The sequence below is a fragment of the Mya arenaria genome, chromosome 14 (assembly GCF_026914265.1).
Source record: "Mya arenaria isolate MELC-2E11 chromosome 14, ASM2691426v1".
NCBI lineage: Eukaryota > Metazoa > Mollusca > Bivalvia > Myida > Myidae > Mya > Mya arenaria.
Window position 1 is genome coordinate 1246694 of NC_069135.1, and position 16243 is coordinate 1262936.

At 39.1% G+C, this 16243-nt stretch overlaps 2 protein-coding genes across 3 annotated transcripts; one reads left to right on the forward strand and one right to left on the reverse strand.

Annotated features, from left to right (window-relative positions):
- Positions 1-322: 322 nt before the first annotated feature.
- Positions 323-9568, reverse strand: LOC128217697 (sodium-dependent proline transporter-like). Of its 2 annotated transcripts, XM_052925018.1 has the most exons (16): positions 9487-9568; positions 8754-8903; positions 8065-8267; positions 7624-7766; positions 7223-7366; positions 6868-7036; positions 6467-6599; positions 6046-6284; positions 4441-4565; positions 4113-4225; positions 3697-3825; positions 3307-3406; positions 2238-2338; positions 1832-2005; positions 1171-1356; positions 323-965 (listed from the first exon to the last, which is right to left on the reverse strand). In XM_052925018.1, exons 1-16 carry the CDS (start codon positions 9496-9498, stop codon positions 945-947), a joined length of 2142 nt encoding a protein of 713 aa, XP_052780978.1. In that variant the 5' UTR covers positions 9499-9568; the 3' UTR covers positions 323-944. The 2 variants fall into 2 exon arrangements, with proteins under 2 accessions (XP_052780978.1, XP_052780980.1); XM_052925020.1 differs by lacking the exon at positions 9487-9568 and having other exon boundaries at positions 8750-8884.
- A 453-nt stretch (positions 9569-10021) lies between these two features.
- LOC128218533 (uncharacterized) lies at positions 10022-15970 on the forward strand. Its single transcript, XM_052926219.1, has 8 exons — positions 10022-10653; positions 10837-11116; positions 11955-12192; positions 13129-13257; positions 13416-13613; positions 13867-14198; positions 14400-14574; positions 14768-15970. Exons 1-8 carry the CDS (start codon positions 10106-10108, stop codon positions 15103-15105), a joined length of 2238 nt encoding a protein of 745 aa, XP_052782179.1. The 5' UTR covers positions 10022-10105; the 3' UTR covers positions 15106-15970.
- The last annotated feature ends 273 nt before the right edge of the window (positions 15971-16243 follow it).

The following is a 16243-nucleotide window of genomic DNA, read 5'->3' on the forward strand; positions in this document are numbered from 1 at the left end:
ACCGCAAATTTGAAAGAATGAAAGTTAATGTTGTACTGATAAAATGAATAGTTTGGTTACGCTTTAAACTACAAATGAAGGAATAGTTCATTAATATAAGGTACAGTGCATAAAAACTAGTGTTTTTGCCATTTTCCTTGAGAAATCGTGTTTGTGTGTGCGTGCGTGCGTGCGTGCGTGCGTGCGTGTATGTGTGTGTGTTCGCGCGCGCTGATGTGTGTATGTGTGTGTATTTCTTCTGCTAGTGGCTGCAAACTTCAACCGCGTTCATATTTTCTAACCTATTGCGAATGTGCTGGGCTAAATATAAATATAGCCACTACCCCGTTCAATATTTATTACTTGTTTATGTACGACATATTGCTTTTTTCAGATACACTGCAAATTCCACGGAGATTCACACCTGAATACTTTAAACAGAGAAAGGTTTGTATTTGGCGTGGACGCTTTGTTAGTACTCAAGCTTATATGATTTGCAATTAATTATTTAAAACCTCCCTGTACAAGAAAAAAATATTGTCAACGTTTATATTTTAGGTTGAAGAATATAGCGAAGAACCGGGTGCCTTTCCAACTCTTCAACTGTAAAAGAAACTCCAAAATGATTGTTACTGATAAGTGTTCCTTGCTATAAAAATGAAAATAAAATATCAAAACGTACAATATCATTCACTTTGTTTTTTGACAATAGTAAAAATATATGGAATGTATATGTAAAATCGTAACGCACATAATAAAAATGCTTATAATTAATGTGTATATAACATAAATGAACACGCATGCGGACACAGCATCACAAATATAAGTATCACAAATCAAATGTATGTATGATACGAGTATTTTAACACTCAAGGGCTATCACATGTTTTGAGATTCTCAGACTGGAGAATGATTGAAGATTTTATTCCGCTTTGATTGACGCTCTGTCTTGACAGACACGTGACCTACGCTTCAGCCGTCCCGTCCTGAAAATATGAATTACTACTAGTACCAGTATTTGAGAAATTAGCTTCTACTACTATGTTAATGCGATAATCATTACCGAGTACCCACAACGACAACCACGTATAGTAATAAAACTATTTAATGAAGAAAAACAATTTAAATAAATATAACACCATAACCCGGCGTCAAGGTTTCTCTAAATGCAAATACATCATCTGTTCTCACCGTGACGCCGTGCATGTGTTGCATGGTTACAGTGGGTGTGTCGTCAAGGTTCTGGTAGGAGAACGCCACCCCGTGGTTCCAGTCCTCCGGATCCACGATGAACCCTGGAACGTGCTTCACCAACTTCCGGTGCTTTACCAGCGCTGGGCCCCACTCCCGCGACGGCCGCATTAAATGGCGTATTCTCTGAGAAAAAAAATAAAAAAAAATATTTATAAAGATACGCTTTGCATGACCTCTAGCGAGTCGTCTTTTGAAGAACGGCCAGCGTGTAACCATTTCTAAATCAGTCCCTCAAAAAACTAACAACATGCGCATACTCACGATGTGTCTTTCAAAAATATCTCGAAAAATATCAAAATAAAGGTAGACATTTTATGTCGGTCAAACAGATCTAACTCTTGACAATTCAACTCAGACAGGGTCTAAATTAAAATAGTCAGAACCATCCGATGGACGGTTTTCACGATACCTGGCTTACAACTATGGAATCGCCTTTTTGGAGAAAAGACAACGTGTTACAACGTAGACCTCACAAAAGTCTGATATCTATACCATGGTGTTCCTTTTTAAAAAGAGATGCCGATAAATTGCTGTAACCCTTAAAGTCATTCCGTAGGAAAATGAATTCTTAGTAATAAAGAATCACAAAAAGATTTACTTCGCCTATAGACATATCCTTCTTATAAGTAGCAACTTTGAACACAGCGACGATGGGTACTGAAGATATTGCAGCAAATGAGATAAGCCAGCCAAGGTTCTCCGCCCAGGCCGGGTAGAAGTACTTGTTGTATGACACAGGCCGGTAGTCGATCCACGATATCAGCAAGATAAACTGGAATTAAAGACATAGATTGTATGTACACTTATTGTTAATATCATTTCGTATATGTCAGGATCCGACACTTTTAAATTCATCTTGACATTGAATTGCATTACTAAAATGACGTGCGAATAAGTTCTGATTAAAGCTATAAAATACAACTTTAAGAATTAATCAAAAACACTATGGAAATATGAAGAATAGCATTGGCGTATATATTTAATAAATTTCCAATTATACTCACAATGGTTCCAGCCGGAGTTATAAAGACCCAACAGAGTTTCCAGTACCATGTCCGCCATGGGCCGATCATTACCGCCAGGTCTGTACAGAACCGGTCTACACCTGCAAATCAAATGAACATACAGCGTATTGCTATATACGACCATATGTCAATGGAACGCAACATTTAAAAAAAACTCTTCAAATAGCAAGAGACCTTTCCAAATCAGTTGGTGATCTCTGCAATTCAAATGAAGATAACTCCAAAACAACTGAATTAAAGAACTGCACTTGAATTATAGAGCTCTCTAAATCAACAAGAGACCTTCCTTATTCAATTGGAGATATCTCCAAATCATTATTGTATATTGTTTTGTTTCAAATTTAGCCGAACTTATGCTCGCAACAATTGAATTAAAGAGGTAATGGCATCAATTATTGGTAAGTACGTTTTTTTATAACTGAAGCTGTTTGCCCTCATTAATATTGAATAAGAGCACTCTGCAATTCATTTGAAGAGCTTTATAATTCTTTTTGATTGAACAATTGAATTGTTGCCTCTTCAAACCAATAAAAAAATCAATTAATTTGAAGAGGTCTTCGAGTAACATTTAAGCGATGTTGGTTATAGCATATTGGTAAAATGTGTCCTGACCATTGATAGGGGCTAGACGCAAGATGATTCAATTGAAAGAAAAAAAATGTCAAAAACTAATATCAAATTGACATCGTTTTGTACAACGCATTGAATCGATCTTACTGATGACTCACATCGCTTACAATACATGCACCTTTTGCGCATTTTTCCAAATCGAAAATTACCAGGATTTTCTAACACGTACATCCAAGTGAGTTGTAACACTTATTTATATTTATCTGTACTCATAAACAGATATGACAAACTGGGAAGCCATTGTGCGCTTTTTTAAAGGGGAAATACAGATGAGACAGCAACATGATTGTTGTGTTTATTATTTTATCCATTTAAAGTTATGTGTAATTGGCCTCCTACATACTCACATTGACAATTCTAGGCTGGTTCCATTTTGAGTCTAGCCCCTTTAATCTCCCTCTATAAACTTTGTTCTCACCGTATATATATGAGATCGCTATAACCTCCACCAGGCCAGTGAGCAGCACACCCCAGGCAGCCCCATAGTAGTCCACCAGCGTCACCCAGTAGATACCGCTCTGAAAACAAAAGCATAGCAACATAAAAACACCGTTGGAATCTATGTTATATGCCATGATAACCAACCACTGACAAAGAACACTATGACCATTGCGTTGTGCGTATAGGCCATTGACATATAACATAATTCGACAAAACGGCAAATTCATTTTTGCATAAATGGCCTCGAGTTTTCGACATTAAATACCAAATAATCGCACCGACCAGTGGTTCGTTCATTAAGTCGATCTAGAGCATTTACTATGACGTCTAGTTTTCTCCATCCCCACTACTCCCCAACATCGCTTACCCTGGTAGTAAATGGCAGACCCAGCAGGAACATGGCAATACAGATGATGAAGATGGCGATGGTTTTGTGTTGACGGTATCTGGGAACAATGTCCAACAAACCCGTCAACAGGGCCTCCACAGAGGCAAACTGAAATGTTATCTCCTGCATCAACTCACTGAATGCTTGTTTACAAGAAGGTTTTCCATCAACACGAGACAAATATGTCCATTTCAAGTTACTCACCGCACATCAATTTGCGATATATAACTATTAGTATTGATATCATTTAGTATGACCAGTAAGTATGTACAAATGAAAATTTCATTCTACTGTATTAATAAACAAACATTTAAAAGGCGTGGTATGTAATTCGTACTCTACCATTCCTTACTCATTTTTCAATGAACAAGCAGTCGAATGTAAAGGGAGCATACCTGACTATCCAGGCCGAGAGTAATGAGCATAAAGAAAAAGATGACAGCCCAGAATGCGGGGGCCGGGAGCGACTGCACTGCCTCGGGGTACACGATAAACGCAAGACCAGGGCCTGAAAGTCGGGTGATTATTAAGATATAAAGGCAAACTCTGGGTAAGGCTTATAAAGAACAAACATCTACGTCCCGATAAACGAAACTGTTAACCTATCTGTGTAGGAGCACTCCTCACAACCATTACAAGCAGGTATTTACTATTATAATATAACAATGTGTTTTTCAGTTTAAAACAAAATTAAACGATATCGAGTTATTAAAAAGTGCCTACCCTCATCAGCCACGTGATCAACACTGACGCCCAGCTGTCCGGCCATGTGACCAACGAACGAGAAAATGACGAACCCGCCGAAAATACTCGTCATGCAGTTACCAAGGGAGACGATCATGGAGTCTCTGGTAAAACAAAAGTTATATTGGTGAACAGAGTTCAAACAAACAACCCACACCAGAATCCAAACAGCAAGAAGATAACAGTGTTCGACGCTGTACTGTCCAAGTGGGGCCATCACAAAAACAAGTTTCGTTGTTGTTTGTTGTTGTTGTTTTTGTTTGTTTTGTTGTTTGTTTGGGGGGAGGTGGGGGGTGGTGGGATCTAACCAACGATCGTATCGTAAGATCAAATTTTCTTATCAATTATTATTTGTTGTAATGACATATAATTTTGGGGGCTGGAACTATTACTCTATGCTTATTTAGAGTTCCAAGTTAAATCTTTAATTTAGTTTCTTACACTCGCGTAGTGTTCAGTTGAAAATCGTGATCTCACGACGATTTGCCATACACACGTTGATAACATGATTGATCAGCCGTAATAACCTCAATTATCTTAAATCTGTAAAAACGTCACAAATGGTAATATATGGATATTCACATCGGTTTTTGTATTTCCTCTACTCTGTGTATACATATATGTTCAATGTCGGCTAAAGTTCATTCACACAAATATGTAGCAATATAATAAAACTATGACACTAAAGTCATTTCAATTTACGAGTAAAAAAGATTTTTTCTACAACGCACCCTCCGGTCTTTATCGAATCATTAAAATGCAATTATAAACACAACCATTTTAGACGGTCGCAATTTAAGGTAATAATGATTTTAGAATGAAAGTCATGCGATGAAAACTGATTGTAACATATTTGTTTTAAAATATGAGATTATAAGTATCTTCCATGGCCGAGAGTGTAAGATAGGTTCATTCCGACCCGAGCGTATGGTGTTTTGCGGAAACGAGGTTTACCGAGTTTCCTCAAAACACCCTGCGCGAGGGTCGGGATGAACCTATCTTACACGAGCGGCTATGGTAGATGCTTTTTCTCCCACCTCAGTTAAACAAAATAAAGTAAAAATGTATTTTGTGCTGGAACTCTTTTGTGCTTAGTGAAAATAACTGCGTATGGATATGCGATATCACGTGGTTGTCATGGATATGCGCGCAATGATCAAGTAAATGTTGATAGACAAATCGGTCTTTTTAAATAGTTCTAAGGATAATGAAGCATTATTTCTTGAATGGTGCGTGAAAACTGTTTTATGGTGACATTTGAAGGGAGAAATAATTAAATAGCGTTCTAAATATACCATTAAACAAGATTTCCTTGATGCTACTGACGACAGTCTTCAACAAGGGAGGTAATTACAATGTGGTGACCATTAAAAGGAGTTCCATACGGGCATTTTATCTTCGCCCGTGGGCAAGATAAGAATATCTAGCATGGTTAAATTATTGGATCTACTTATCTGAGGTGGGAGAAAATCTGATCCCTTAGAAGAATGTCTAATGTATATATATATTATTTTTTAAGGCAATCACTGAGAGAATTGGTAATGCTTTACATGTAAAGTCAATGATAATGTTTGAAGTATTTACCTATATATATTATTGTGAAATCTGTTGTAACTCGACAGAGCTATTATGCCGCCCCAGCAGGGCCCCATAGAGTAAAATATCTGCACAGCGGCTGCTTTCCACACAGCAGTGTCGCGCAGTTTTATAAAATCCGGTGTCACGTAAAATTCGATTCCCTTTCCGGCGTTCTCTAGCGTCACCCCGCGGAAGAACAGGATTACCAGGATTATATATGGGAATATGGCGGTGAAATATACAACCTGAAAGATAACGCCATTGAATTAAACATGCGCGTAATTAAGAACCCATTTCTTCAGTATTGTCTAAAACATAATCGTACGTAAATGACACTCAGGTGGAATGAGTTTGGTTATAATATTATAAGAAAATGTATCGTCTTAGTGAGCTTTTGCGTTCTTGTACATACATATTAAATTGCTACCTTGCCTGCGGACTTAATGCCCTTGATGAGGCAGAGGAAGACGAGCGTCCATGAGAACAGGAGACAGAGAACTAGGCGCCACTGGGGCTGGCCTGTATCCTCGATTCCGGCGCTCTGACGTAACACGTACCGCCTGCAATATCAACGACTCAACGTCATATTCCTGTGAGATGACGTTATGCAAAATCAGTTTATACAGCGAAAACCATGAAACAATGAATCAATTCAAACAACATAGCAAAATCTGTTCATTCTTGCGTTATGGAGCGACAACGTATATAAATCTCCAACTATCAGTGACCAGACCTTGACACGTTCTTGTTCTTGTGACAGTAAACATCATTTCAAATCGTTGTAAAGTAGTTGTATGGTTAAAACAAATCATAGCTCCGAATACTTACTCCCAGTATTCCCTGGTCGGCGCAACTCTCTCGCGACCTGTGACGTTCTTAAACATAGTGTAGTTCCAGATACCCGTAAAACTGCCGTTACCAGAGTGACACGTGCCGTTAGAACTTCTGACGTCACCAACATCTAAACACGTGACGTCCGGCAGCCTGTCCCGACAATCTGATTAATAAGAATGCTGAATAACATGAATACTGACGAGCTGACTTTCAGAAAAAAACACGCATGCTCGGCTATTCGAGAAAAGTAGACGTGTTGGTGTATAGCAATATATCGATATAGCATGTTTTCAAGAGGTCGCCCGAGACAACGGTGCTCTTCGTGACAAGCAGTAAAACCATAATTTACCATCTGTGTTCCACCACTGGTAACAAGTGGTCCAGGGCAGGTCACTGGTAAAACTTGCGAAGAAGTAGAAGTGGCACCAGGCGATGATCATGCAGTAATAACCGGAAGTGATAAACGACGATATCATCATAGCGATACCCAGCCCTACAGACGGAGAGGGCAGAGGTCAGTTGCATGGTTATTAAATCGAATTTATGGATATATTTATGCTGATTAATAATATACAAATTATAAATATCGTGCAAAATACGTGTTTGTATACACGGGCTTAAATAAGCAAGTACAAAATATAGTCTGATGCCAAGAAATAAAAGATGTGAAACGCGTTACATCCGATCAGAGTTGTTCTTGGACTGAAAACAAAAATGATTAGTTTAATTTCTAGTTGTCAACGTTTCTACCTTGCAGTAGTGGGGCAAACCCCCAGCAGGTCGTGGGCCCACAGCTGGTTAACTGTCCCAGGGACGCCTCCATATAGAACAGGGGGATCCCCAGAAACGTCATGAACAGCAGGTAGGGCAACAAGAACGCCCCGCCCCCATACCTATGGGTACAAATGGCAGTTGCAATGGGGTTTTATTGATTGTTTGGTAAACCACTGCATTATGCATCCCTTATATGACATTCGGATAAAACAGCAGTTTCATAAGCCTTTACAAAGTTTCACAGTATCACAGTTTCAAAGTACATCTGGAAATGACAGCCATGCCCGCTTATCGTCCCCTTTCTATGTACTCTTTTTTATTTTTTGAGTTGTTAGCGGAAACACTAAACCTTTGTTACCAAGGATAAGTTAAATACGTTAATTTTCCGGTATCATAGTTCGCTCTATCATTTCGTACCTATAGCAGAGGTATGGGAACCTCCAGACGTTCCCCAGGCCCACGGCGTACCCGAGCATGGACAGCAGGTACTCGAACCTTCCGGTCCAGTTTCCACGCTCCTCGTTCTCGTCCACACCGAATACCTGCTTTCGCGTCCACACGCCGCTCCGAGGCTGCTGGCTGCCGGCACTCTCCACCGTTCCATAGTCGGCGGAGAAACCCTGGGGGAAAAGATTCACGGAGCTGTTTGTACGACTCTTATCACAGGTGAATGGAGTTATGATTTCAAAATATTTAAACACTACTATATCACATTGACTAAAATGAATAGTGCATATAGCGAGTGCCTATGTCTTCAGGTCAGAATTGTAATTTTAAATCAGTATGCACAACATAGTATTATACAGTCTAGCAAATGCAATCGCAGAACTTTAACGCATCCTAGAGAGATGTTTTCGTTCGTCGGATATACCGCAAATACTTTTCAGAAAATGCAAAGGAAAAGTAGAATTTTACTTAAATGCGAGTGGCCCTTTTTTTTAAAAAATCAGAAACATTACAAAAGAAGTCTTCATGTAAAGCAGTTTTGCGTCTCCCAACGCAAAAAAAACATGAATGCAACTGAATGTCTCTGAACACTTTCGGAAGACTGAAACAATTCTATATAAAATAAATTCTTCGAAGCCCTATATAATAACATTACCTACTGAATATATTCCCGGCTGGACTGAGCTGACGATATACGCGTCGTCTGTTTTGCTGGCGTCACCGTTGGTGAATGTGACGTCACTGAGTGACCGTGGAGAGTAGGCACCGGCGTGTTCCGCTTGCTCGTTCGACACAAGTGGAGCCTTCATCTGTAAACAGAAAGTTGTCGCTCTATATGAGTAGACTATTTGTATATACAGGATTGTTTTGTTTTGTTTTTCTTAAAATCAAAATGATGTAAAACTAGCTTTTTAAGGATGTAAAACTAGCTTTTTTAAAAAATCCCTTCACTAAAATACTTGTTTATGAAATGAATCTGACATTTTCATTTTCTTTGTTTTATGTCCAAGAAAAATTCCAAGATATTGTTGTTATTATAACTGTATTGTTACAAATGTATATGTGTGGTATGAACACCTTTAAGGCAAATCGATTACATAGTCGACAGTCATTGTACAGGTGACTGGAAATATTGAAGACCAGAATATTTTTTTGAATTAATATGTACAATAAGATATGGGAACTCAAATTATTCAATTAACCCTAGGCCAAAGACATGAGTCGGACAAGGGCAACGTTACATACGTATTCATGTATGGCTACAACTGTCATGTATTGATTTGAACTGGAGCATATCATGATACTTATTTAGACTGAATAAGTTATCGATCAAAAACAAAACTACATACTTGCATGTTACCAATTTCAAACATATCAGAAATAATTACTCACCCCACCATCCATGGTAGTTTCCTATCTTCCGGGGTTATTAAATGTATGGTTTGTATACATATACCGCATGAATAAATAATTAGTCACGTGATCAATATTCGCACAGGTGAGAGATCGAATTTCAGGGGGAGTAACAATGTTGGCCTTATATGGCATTTTGCTCCGGTAGTGTACCTTGGTTTAACAAATCCAAACAAAGCAAAAATGATCAAGAATGCAATATTTTGACGTCAAAAGATCCCCCTTGATTCCTTCTGCATGGCCATTTAATGTTATACTGGTTAGGGACCACTTCATTACAGGATTTACCCCCTTTTATACCTATATATACTTAACTTATACGTTCATGTTGTTAGTACCGTGGTTCGATTTCATTTGAACGTATTTTCCATTGATTTAAAGAACAAAACAGCAACTGTTGCGGAAAAACTTACATTGTATTTCAATAATTTGGCTCACTCATGGGTAAATCGTCATGATAGCAATATCACATACTGCTTGTAAAGCAAATGAAATCGAACCACTGTGCTCACATCATATACGTATAGGCTATTAAGTATATAAAGGTAAAAAAGGAGGACATTTCTGTGATATTGATAATTTATATGTATGGAATAAAATGGAATCGAAAAGAGCACCAACCAAAAAGTTGGCTGAAAAATGGCGACGTCCTTCTGTATCAGACGACGTAACTACGTGCAAGATCTGCTCGCGTAATCTCGTGGAACCTCGCACGTTACCGTGCATGCACTCGTTCTGTGAGGAATGCATCCTCGTGCTACTGCAGTGCTATGAGAATCAGAATAAGCTAGACCGGACGTTTAACTGCCCGACCTGCCGCGTGCGGACACCGTGTCACGTGCTTGGCAAGGTGTCCAGGCACTGGATCAAGATGTTTCCCAGGAAACAGATTCTTGACAGTATGAAAGAAGCCATATTGGTCGTGGAGGAGATGTGCAACCCGTGCTCTATGACATGGAAGATCACCCCGGCCTCCGCCTTCTGCACGGAATGTCACGTGTACACGTGTGCTGCGTGCCAAATCGACCACAAGAACAACCCCCAGACTAAACATCACCACATGGCGAACTACGTTGTCAAGGAGATGAAGAATGTACCAGTAGCGAATATATCAAAATTTAATTGCAAACAACACAAAAATCTCAGGTAGCGTTAACGTAATAAAGTAATCCACTGTAAAATAATAATGTTGTTGAAGTAAATTTAGAATTTTGTCTCACATGACCGCGATGATTTTGAATTTTGAAATGGTTTTTATTCTACATTAATCGTTTAAGTAAATCAGTCCTTTGAAAGTATTTGAGCAGTTTTTGATGATTTCCACTACAGGTATACTTCCTTCTGTGAACTCCACAAAGAATTCCTCTGTAACACGTGCCGAGAGAGTGTCGCTCACCGGAACTGCCGCGTGACAAAGCGTGTGATCGAGGCGACGGGGAACATCACGAAGGCAGAAACCAAGCTGAACGTTATCAACACTCTCAAGCGTGACGAACGCAGCCAGGGAAAGCACCTGCTAAAGCTTATTAAACAGGTTGACGCCATCCAAGGGAAACTTGAGCGTTGCCGTCAATATCACGTGGAGCTATATTGTAACTACGTTAGGCAGGTGCGCGCTTTAATATCATGTTTTTTTTTGTACGTCTGTAATGTTCGTGGACACGTTGCATGTAGAGAAATAGTGTAGAGATATTGTAAAATGAAAGGTATTATTTTATTAAGCTATTTTTCACAATAAATTTCTCAAAAAAGGTTTTCTGACATAAATAGGGAAATCAAGACTGGACAAAAGCATTCTGTGATATGCCGTGCACATCACAACGTCGTTGTGACGTTCACACTTCTATTTCCCATCAATGTTGACTATAGTTTCGGAACAAGTTTCCGCACACGTGTTTGTGTTTTAAATAAACCATTTATCATGCAACATCAACAGCACCGCGAACTATCACAAATGGATATACAAACATGCACGTCTTATTTATTTCAAAGAATTGTATTTAAATCTCACCAATGAATGTGCCATCAATAAATAAAGATATTAACCATGGCCCAAACACCATGGTAACGTTATATATGCACTCTTTTCATCTTAATACTTTTTTACTGCTCAAAACATTTGCCCATTGACTTTCGCGGTTGAACATAGTATTTCTGGACACATCTCGTATTTTATCCCAACAAAAATAGCCGGTAAGTCAAGGCAGCGGGACTATGGACCGGAATGAATTGATCAGCATTTTTTGTTAACTGTAATGCACAAAATAGGGTTCGTTCACAGAATATGACGTATCTCTCATGGACGCCGGAACAGTTGCATTTATCGATGACAAATTAACGCTTTTGTGCACGCTTAACATGACCGTCAACGTATTTTGACCAGTGCAAAATAGATAGCGCCATTGAAGTTTGTTTGTAGGAACAGATATCTATTTTCCCGTTTCCAGGCAACTATTACCGAACAAAAGACAGAGGCGGTCGATGCCCTCAAAGGAAAACTGGTGTTCGATAAGACGCACCAGGATCATGACGTCATCAACAACACAATGACCAAGGTCGAGGACATCCTTACACGTTACGTGGACGTCTTCTATGACGTTACAGATGCCGAGGAAAAGGCTATGAAATCTGAAATCAACAAAGGGATATTGGATATTGAGAAGATTCTTGCCCGGCCTGCTTTCGGTATGTCTGTTTCAAAACGGAATGCAATTGCAGTGCTTTTTACTAAATATTCACCCCCATTTAAAGTCTCAAATCTCTTAGTACGGAACGTTATGTTAGAATACTATCTAAGGCTCTTGAAATACTTCAGATCCCAGAGCTCAAAGAGGCATTTGCTCCCTGCGTCTCCTACAAAGGAACTGGGTAAATTCACAGTTTTAAGCATTCCCTGACATTTCTTAAAGGGACTGTGTCACAGATTGGCACCAAAAAAAGTTGTTGTTTTTTCTGTAACGAATCTCAGGACAATTATCTAATAGAATGTGTTACGCTTTGATATCATAATTGTAATAAAAGTACCAAAATGAAAAAAAAAAATTGTGTCGGAGACCGGGTTCGAACCCGCGTCGCCAAAATTTGATCCAGCGTCTTACTCACGGCGCTACAAAGGCTTATTCTAATCGGGTGACATAATTAAGCTATACACCTACCTCGGTAATATCACGTGATAACACCGACTAGCCAATTACGCATAAGGAATGAATTCTACCTGATAGACATACCCAGTAATCTTTTTAATGGAAAAATACGAAATAACTGCTAAACTTTAAAAAAAATGTGGTACTTCAGTTAGTAAGTTTCAATGCATTGTACACATCGATGCCAAGTTTATGTCAATTTTCGACAATTTTCTTTTTTTTTCGCTATTTTATCATACGTGGGACAGCCCCTTTAAGGCTCTGACCCGACTCACAATGTATTGAGTGCTTTGTAGGAACGTACTATGGTGTAACCCAAACTTGTAGTTAAGCGCGATGTGTTACGCGGTATGCCTGTCTGCCTGCCTGTCTGTCTGCCTTTATGTCTGCAAAATGGATTGAATCCAAAATACATTCCTAGACTATGACTATTCATATAAATCGTATGTTAAAACAAAATCAGTTTTGTTTTCAACAGACGCGTTCATTGCAAAGAAAGACCCATTGGTGACGGAGAAGCCGGCAGCAGCTAAGAAGCCCGGAAAAGAAGCCAGGGCTGTAGAGATCCCCTTAACGAAGACCCTTCCTCCTGCCAAGAAAACGGACGGCAAGATAAAACTAACTAATTTGAAAAACCTCGTCTTATTATGTTATTGATTTGTTAAAATGAACATGAAATGATCAAGTTTCAAACCATCCATCCATCCATTATCCATCCATCCATCCATCCATTCATACATCGATTCATTCATTCATTAAATCCAGAGCTTGACTTGGAGAAGGAACCTCTGCATATGTGTAAGAAGCACATTGATGACACGTTGTCAGAGGAGGCATTCCGGCGGCTAGGCAGCCAGTTCCTGTCGGTTGGCGCCATTGTTCACGGAAAGATGGCCGGTACCGCCTTCCGGGTGGGATCCAGCTATGTCATGACGGCCGCGCACACTGTCCGGGATATTGTGGGTATGTTGATTTAATAATAATAATAATAATAATAATAATAATAATAATAATAATAATAATTATAATCTTATTATTATTATTATTATTATTATTATTATTATTATTATTATTATTATTATTTTTATATTAAATGATTGTATATGCATCATATAGCTAAAGTCGGGAAGCAAAATGTGTATACATGTAAGAGCCTTTGTCTACACAATTAATTCACTAGTAGACAAGTTCTGGTCTCTTCTATTCATTCTTCAAGACCCAGACCGTAAAGGGAATGCTGACTGGACCGCTCTGGATGATCCTGGAGTCTTCTTGACCTTTGACTCCCCGATGACGTCACAAGGTCATAAGTACCGGTTGAACCCGCATGTGTGTTTTCTCGACGACGACCTGAACGTAGCGGTCCTTGAGGTGATGATGGTCGACGGCGAGCCACTCCCGCCTCCGGTCGTTCTCACGCGAAAAGACTTGCTGTCTGTCGGAGTTCCGGAAGTGTCCGTTATCGGGTACGGACACGTTGGTTCTCACAGCAAACATTTGGACGTCAAATGTGGCGTCTTAAGGCGGGATTCCGATAGAGTTGTAGAGGTATGAGTGAATATAAAAGTTTGAAATGGTTGCACTTGCCGTAAACATGATTTTTCTAAAAACTTTAAGACGCATATTCATATATATTACTAATAAGCAACTATTAGATATAACGGATAGGGTAGTCACCATGTATTCAAAGCAGAGTTGCATTTTTGGTTTATTAATACATGTTTGTTATTATATTCGTTTATCCTGAAGGCCCTGCTATGGTTGAAGAGGGAGGAACGAAAGCATAGGTGTAACCTGTTTGTGCGACAAAAGGACGCCACTTCCGTCACGTGGAACTATAACGAAATGCACGCGCATGGCCGGATAGCACTTGACTGCTGTATGGAGTACCGGGCACTCGGGGCTCCCGTCATTGTCGACACGGGTAATTTAAGAACATTTAATGTTTTACAATTACTTCTGATAAAATTAAAAACTTATTTTCAAAACTCACAACTATGAATTCAACAGATGCTTTACAGTCGATTTAGTTAGTTAAATGACTTTTGATTGCCATAATTATATATTATGTAAACTTTGTATATCAACTATTTTCGTTAATTTCCACTTGCTTACAGGTCCTTCCGGTGTTGAGGTTCTGGGTGTTCTCACCGACAGTACACCCGACTGTATAACCGAGTGGCCGCGCTCCATACAGGATCGCTACAACGAGTACAGGTTCGAGATCGCCACTATGACGTCAGCAATTTACGAGAAAATGCGCTTCGAGACAAGATCTCTCGCAGACGACATTTTCATACGAGATAAAAACTATTATGACTATTCCAAGTACGAGCGGGAATCGACTGCTACATCTGATGGAATAGGAATGCTGTCTTTTTCCGATACGTCAGAAGAAACTGTGACATCAGCGACACCAGACAGAGTGAAGACATCATCCACCTTGACGTCATGAATGAACCAATGATAGAAACTCAGGAGTATTTACCATGTAACAAATGTATTCACTTTCAATGGATTCAAGATGAAAAAGAAATCGACACTACAATGATATTGATCATTATTTATGTGTTAGAATGTTTTATTTGACATACTAGTATGATGATACATTAAAGTGCAATGAAATGTACAACATACTCAATATGGATTATCCTAATACGTTAGAATTGAGATAAACATTTGACAATCGTATACACCATACAGTACAATGGCTTAAAATGTACATGTGTATATTAACAATCTTATTTATTACACAAGAGTGAATTGATAACAATTTCATTGTATAACAACTTCAAACACATTTCAAGGTTGCACGTTACATACGTGCCAGATTGTATATTACATAAACTTGCAACGTTCAAGGTCGTACATTGCAAACTATCGCAACGTTCAAGGTATACATTGCAAACACTCGCATTGCAAACACTTGCAACGTTCAAGGTCGTACATTGCAAACACTTGCAACGTTCAAGGTCGTACATTGCAATCTCTTGTCGAGTTCAAGGTCGTACATTGCAAAAACTCGCAACGTTCAAGGTCGTACATTGCAAACACTTGCAACGTTCAAGGTCGTACACTGCAAACACTTGCAACGTTCAAGGTCTTACAGTGCAAAAACTTGCAATGTTCAAGGTCGTACATTGCAAACACTTGCAAAGTTCAAGGTCGTACACTGCAAACACTTGCAACGTTCAAGGTCTTACAGTGCAAAAACTTGCAATGTTCAAGGTCGTACATTGCAAACACTTGCAAAGTTCAAGGTCGTACACTGCAAACACTTGCAACGTTCAAGGTCGTACATTGCAAACACTTGTCGAGTTCAAGGTCGTACATTGCAATCACTTCGAACGTTCAAGGTCGTACATTGCAAAAACTGGTAACATTCAAGGTCGTACATTGCAAACACTTGCAACGTTCAAGGTCGTACATTGCAAACACTTGCAACGTTCAAGGTCATACATTGCAAACACTTGCAACGTTCAAGGTCGTACATTGCAAACATTTGCAACGTTCAAGGTCACACATTGTAAACACTTGCAACGTTCAAGGTCGTACATTGCAAAAACTTGGAATGTTCAAGATCATACATTGCA

Coding starts and splice junctions, on each gene's coding strand:
- LOC128217697 (XM_052925018.1), bottom strand. Junction 7,767..8,064: donor TTCCCATACCTCTGCTATAG/GTACGAAATGAT, acceptor TTGTACCCATAG/GTATGGGGGCGGGGCGTTCT. Junction 3,826..4,112: donor CTCTCGGCCTGGATAGTCAG/GTATGCTCCCTT, acceptor ATAACATTTCAG/TTTGCCTCTGTGGAGGCCCT.
- LOC128218533 (XM_052926219.1), top strand. CDS start 10,106: ATGGAATCGAAAAGAGCACCAACCAAAAAGTTGGCTGAAAAATGGCGA. Junction 13,258..13,415: donor TCCTGCCAAGAAAACGGACG/GCAAGATAAAAC, acceptor CATTAAATCCAG/AGCTTGACTTGGAGAAGGAA. Junction 14,199..14,399: donor ATTCCGATAGAGTTGTAGAG/GTATGAGTGAAT, acceptor TTTATCCTGAAG/GCCCTGCTATGGTTGAAGAG.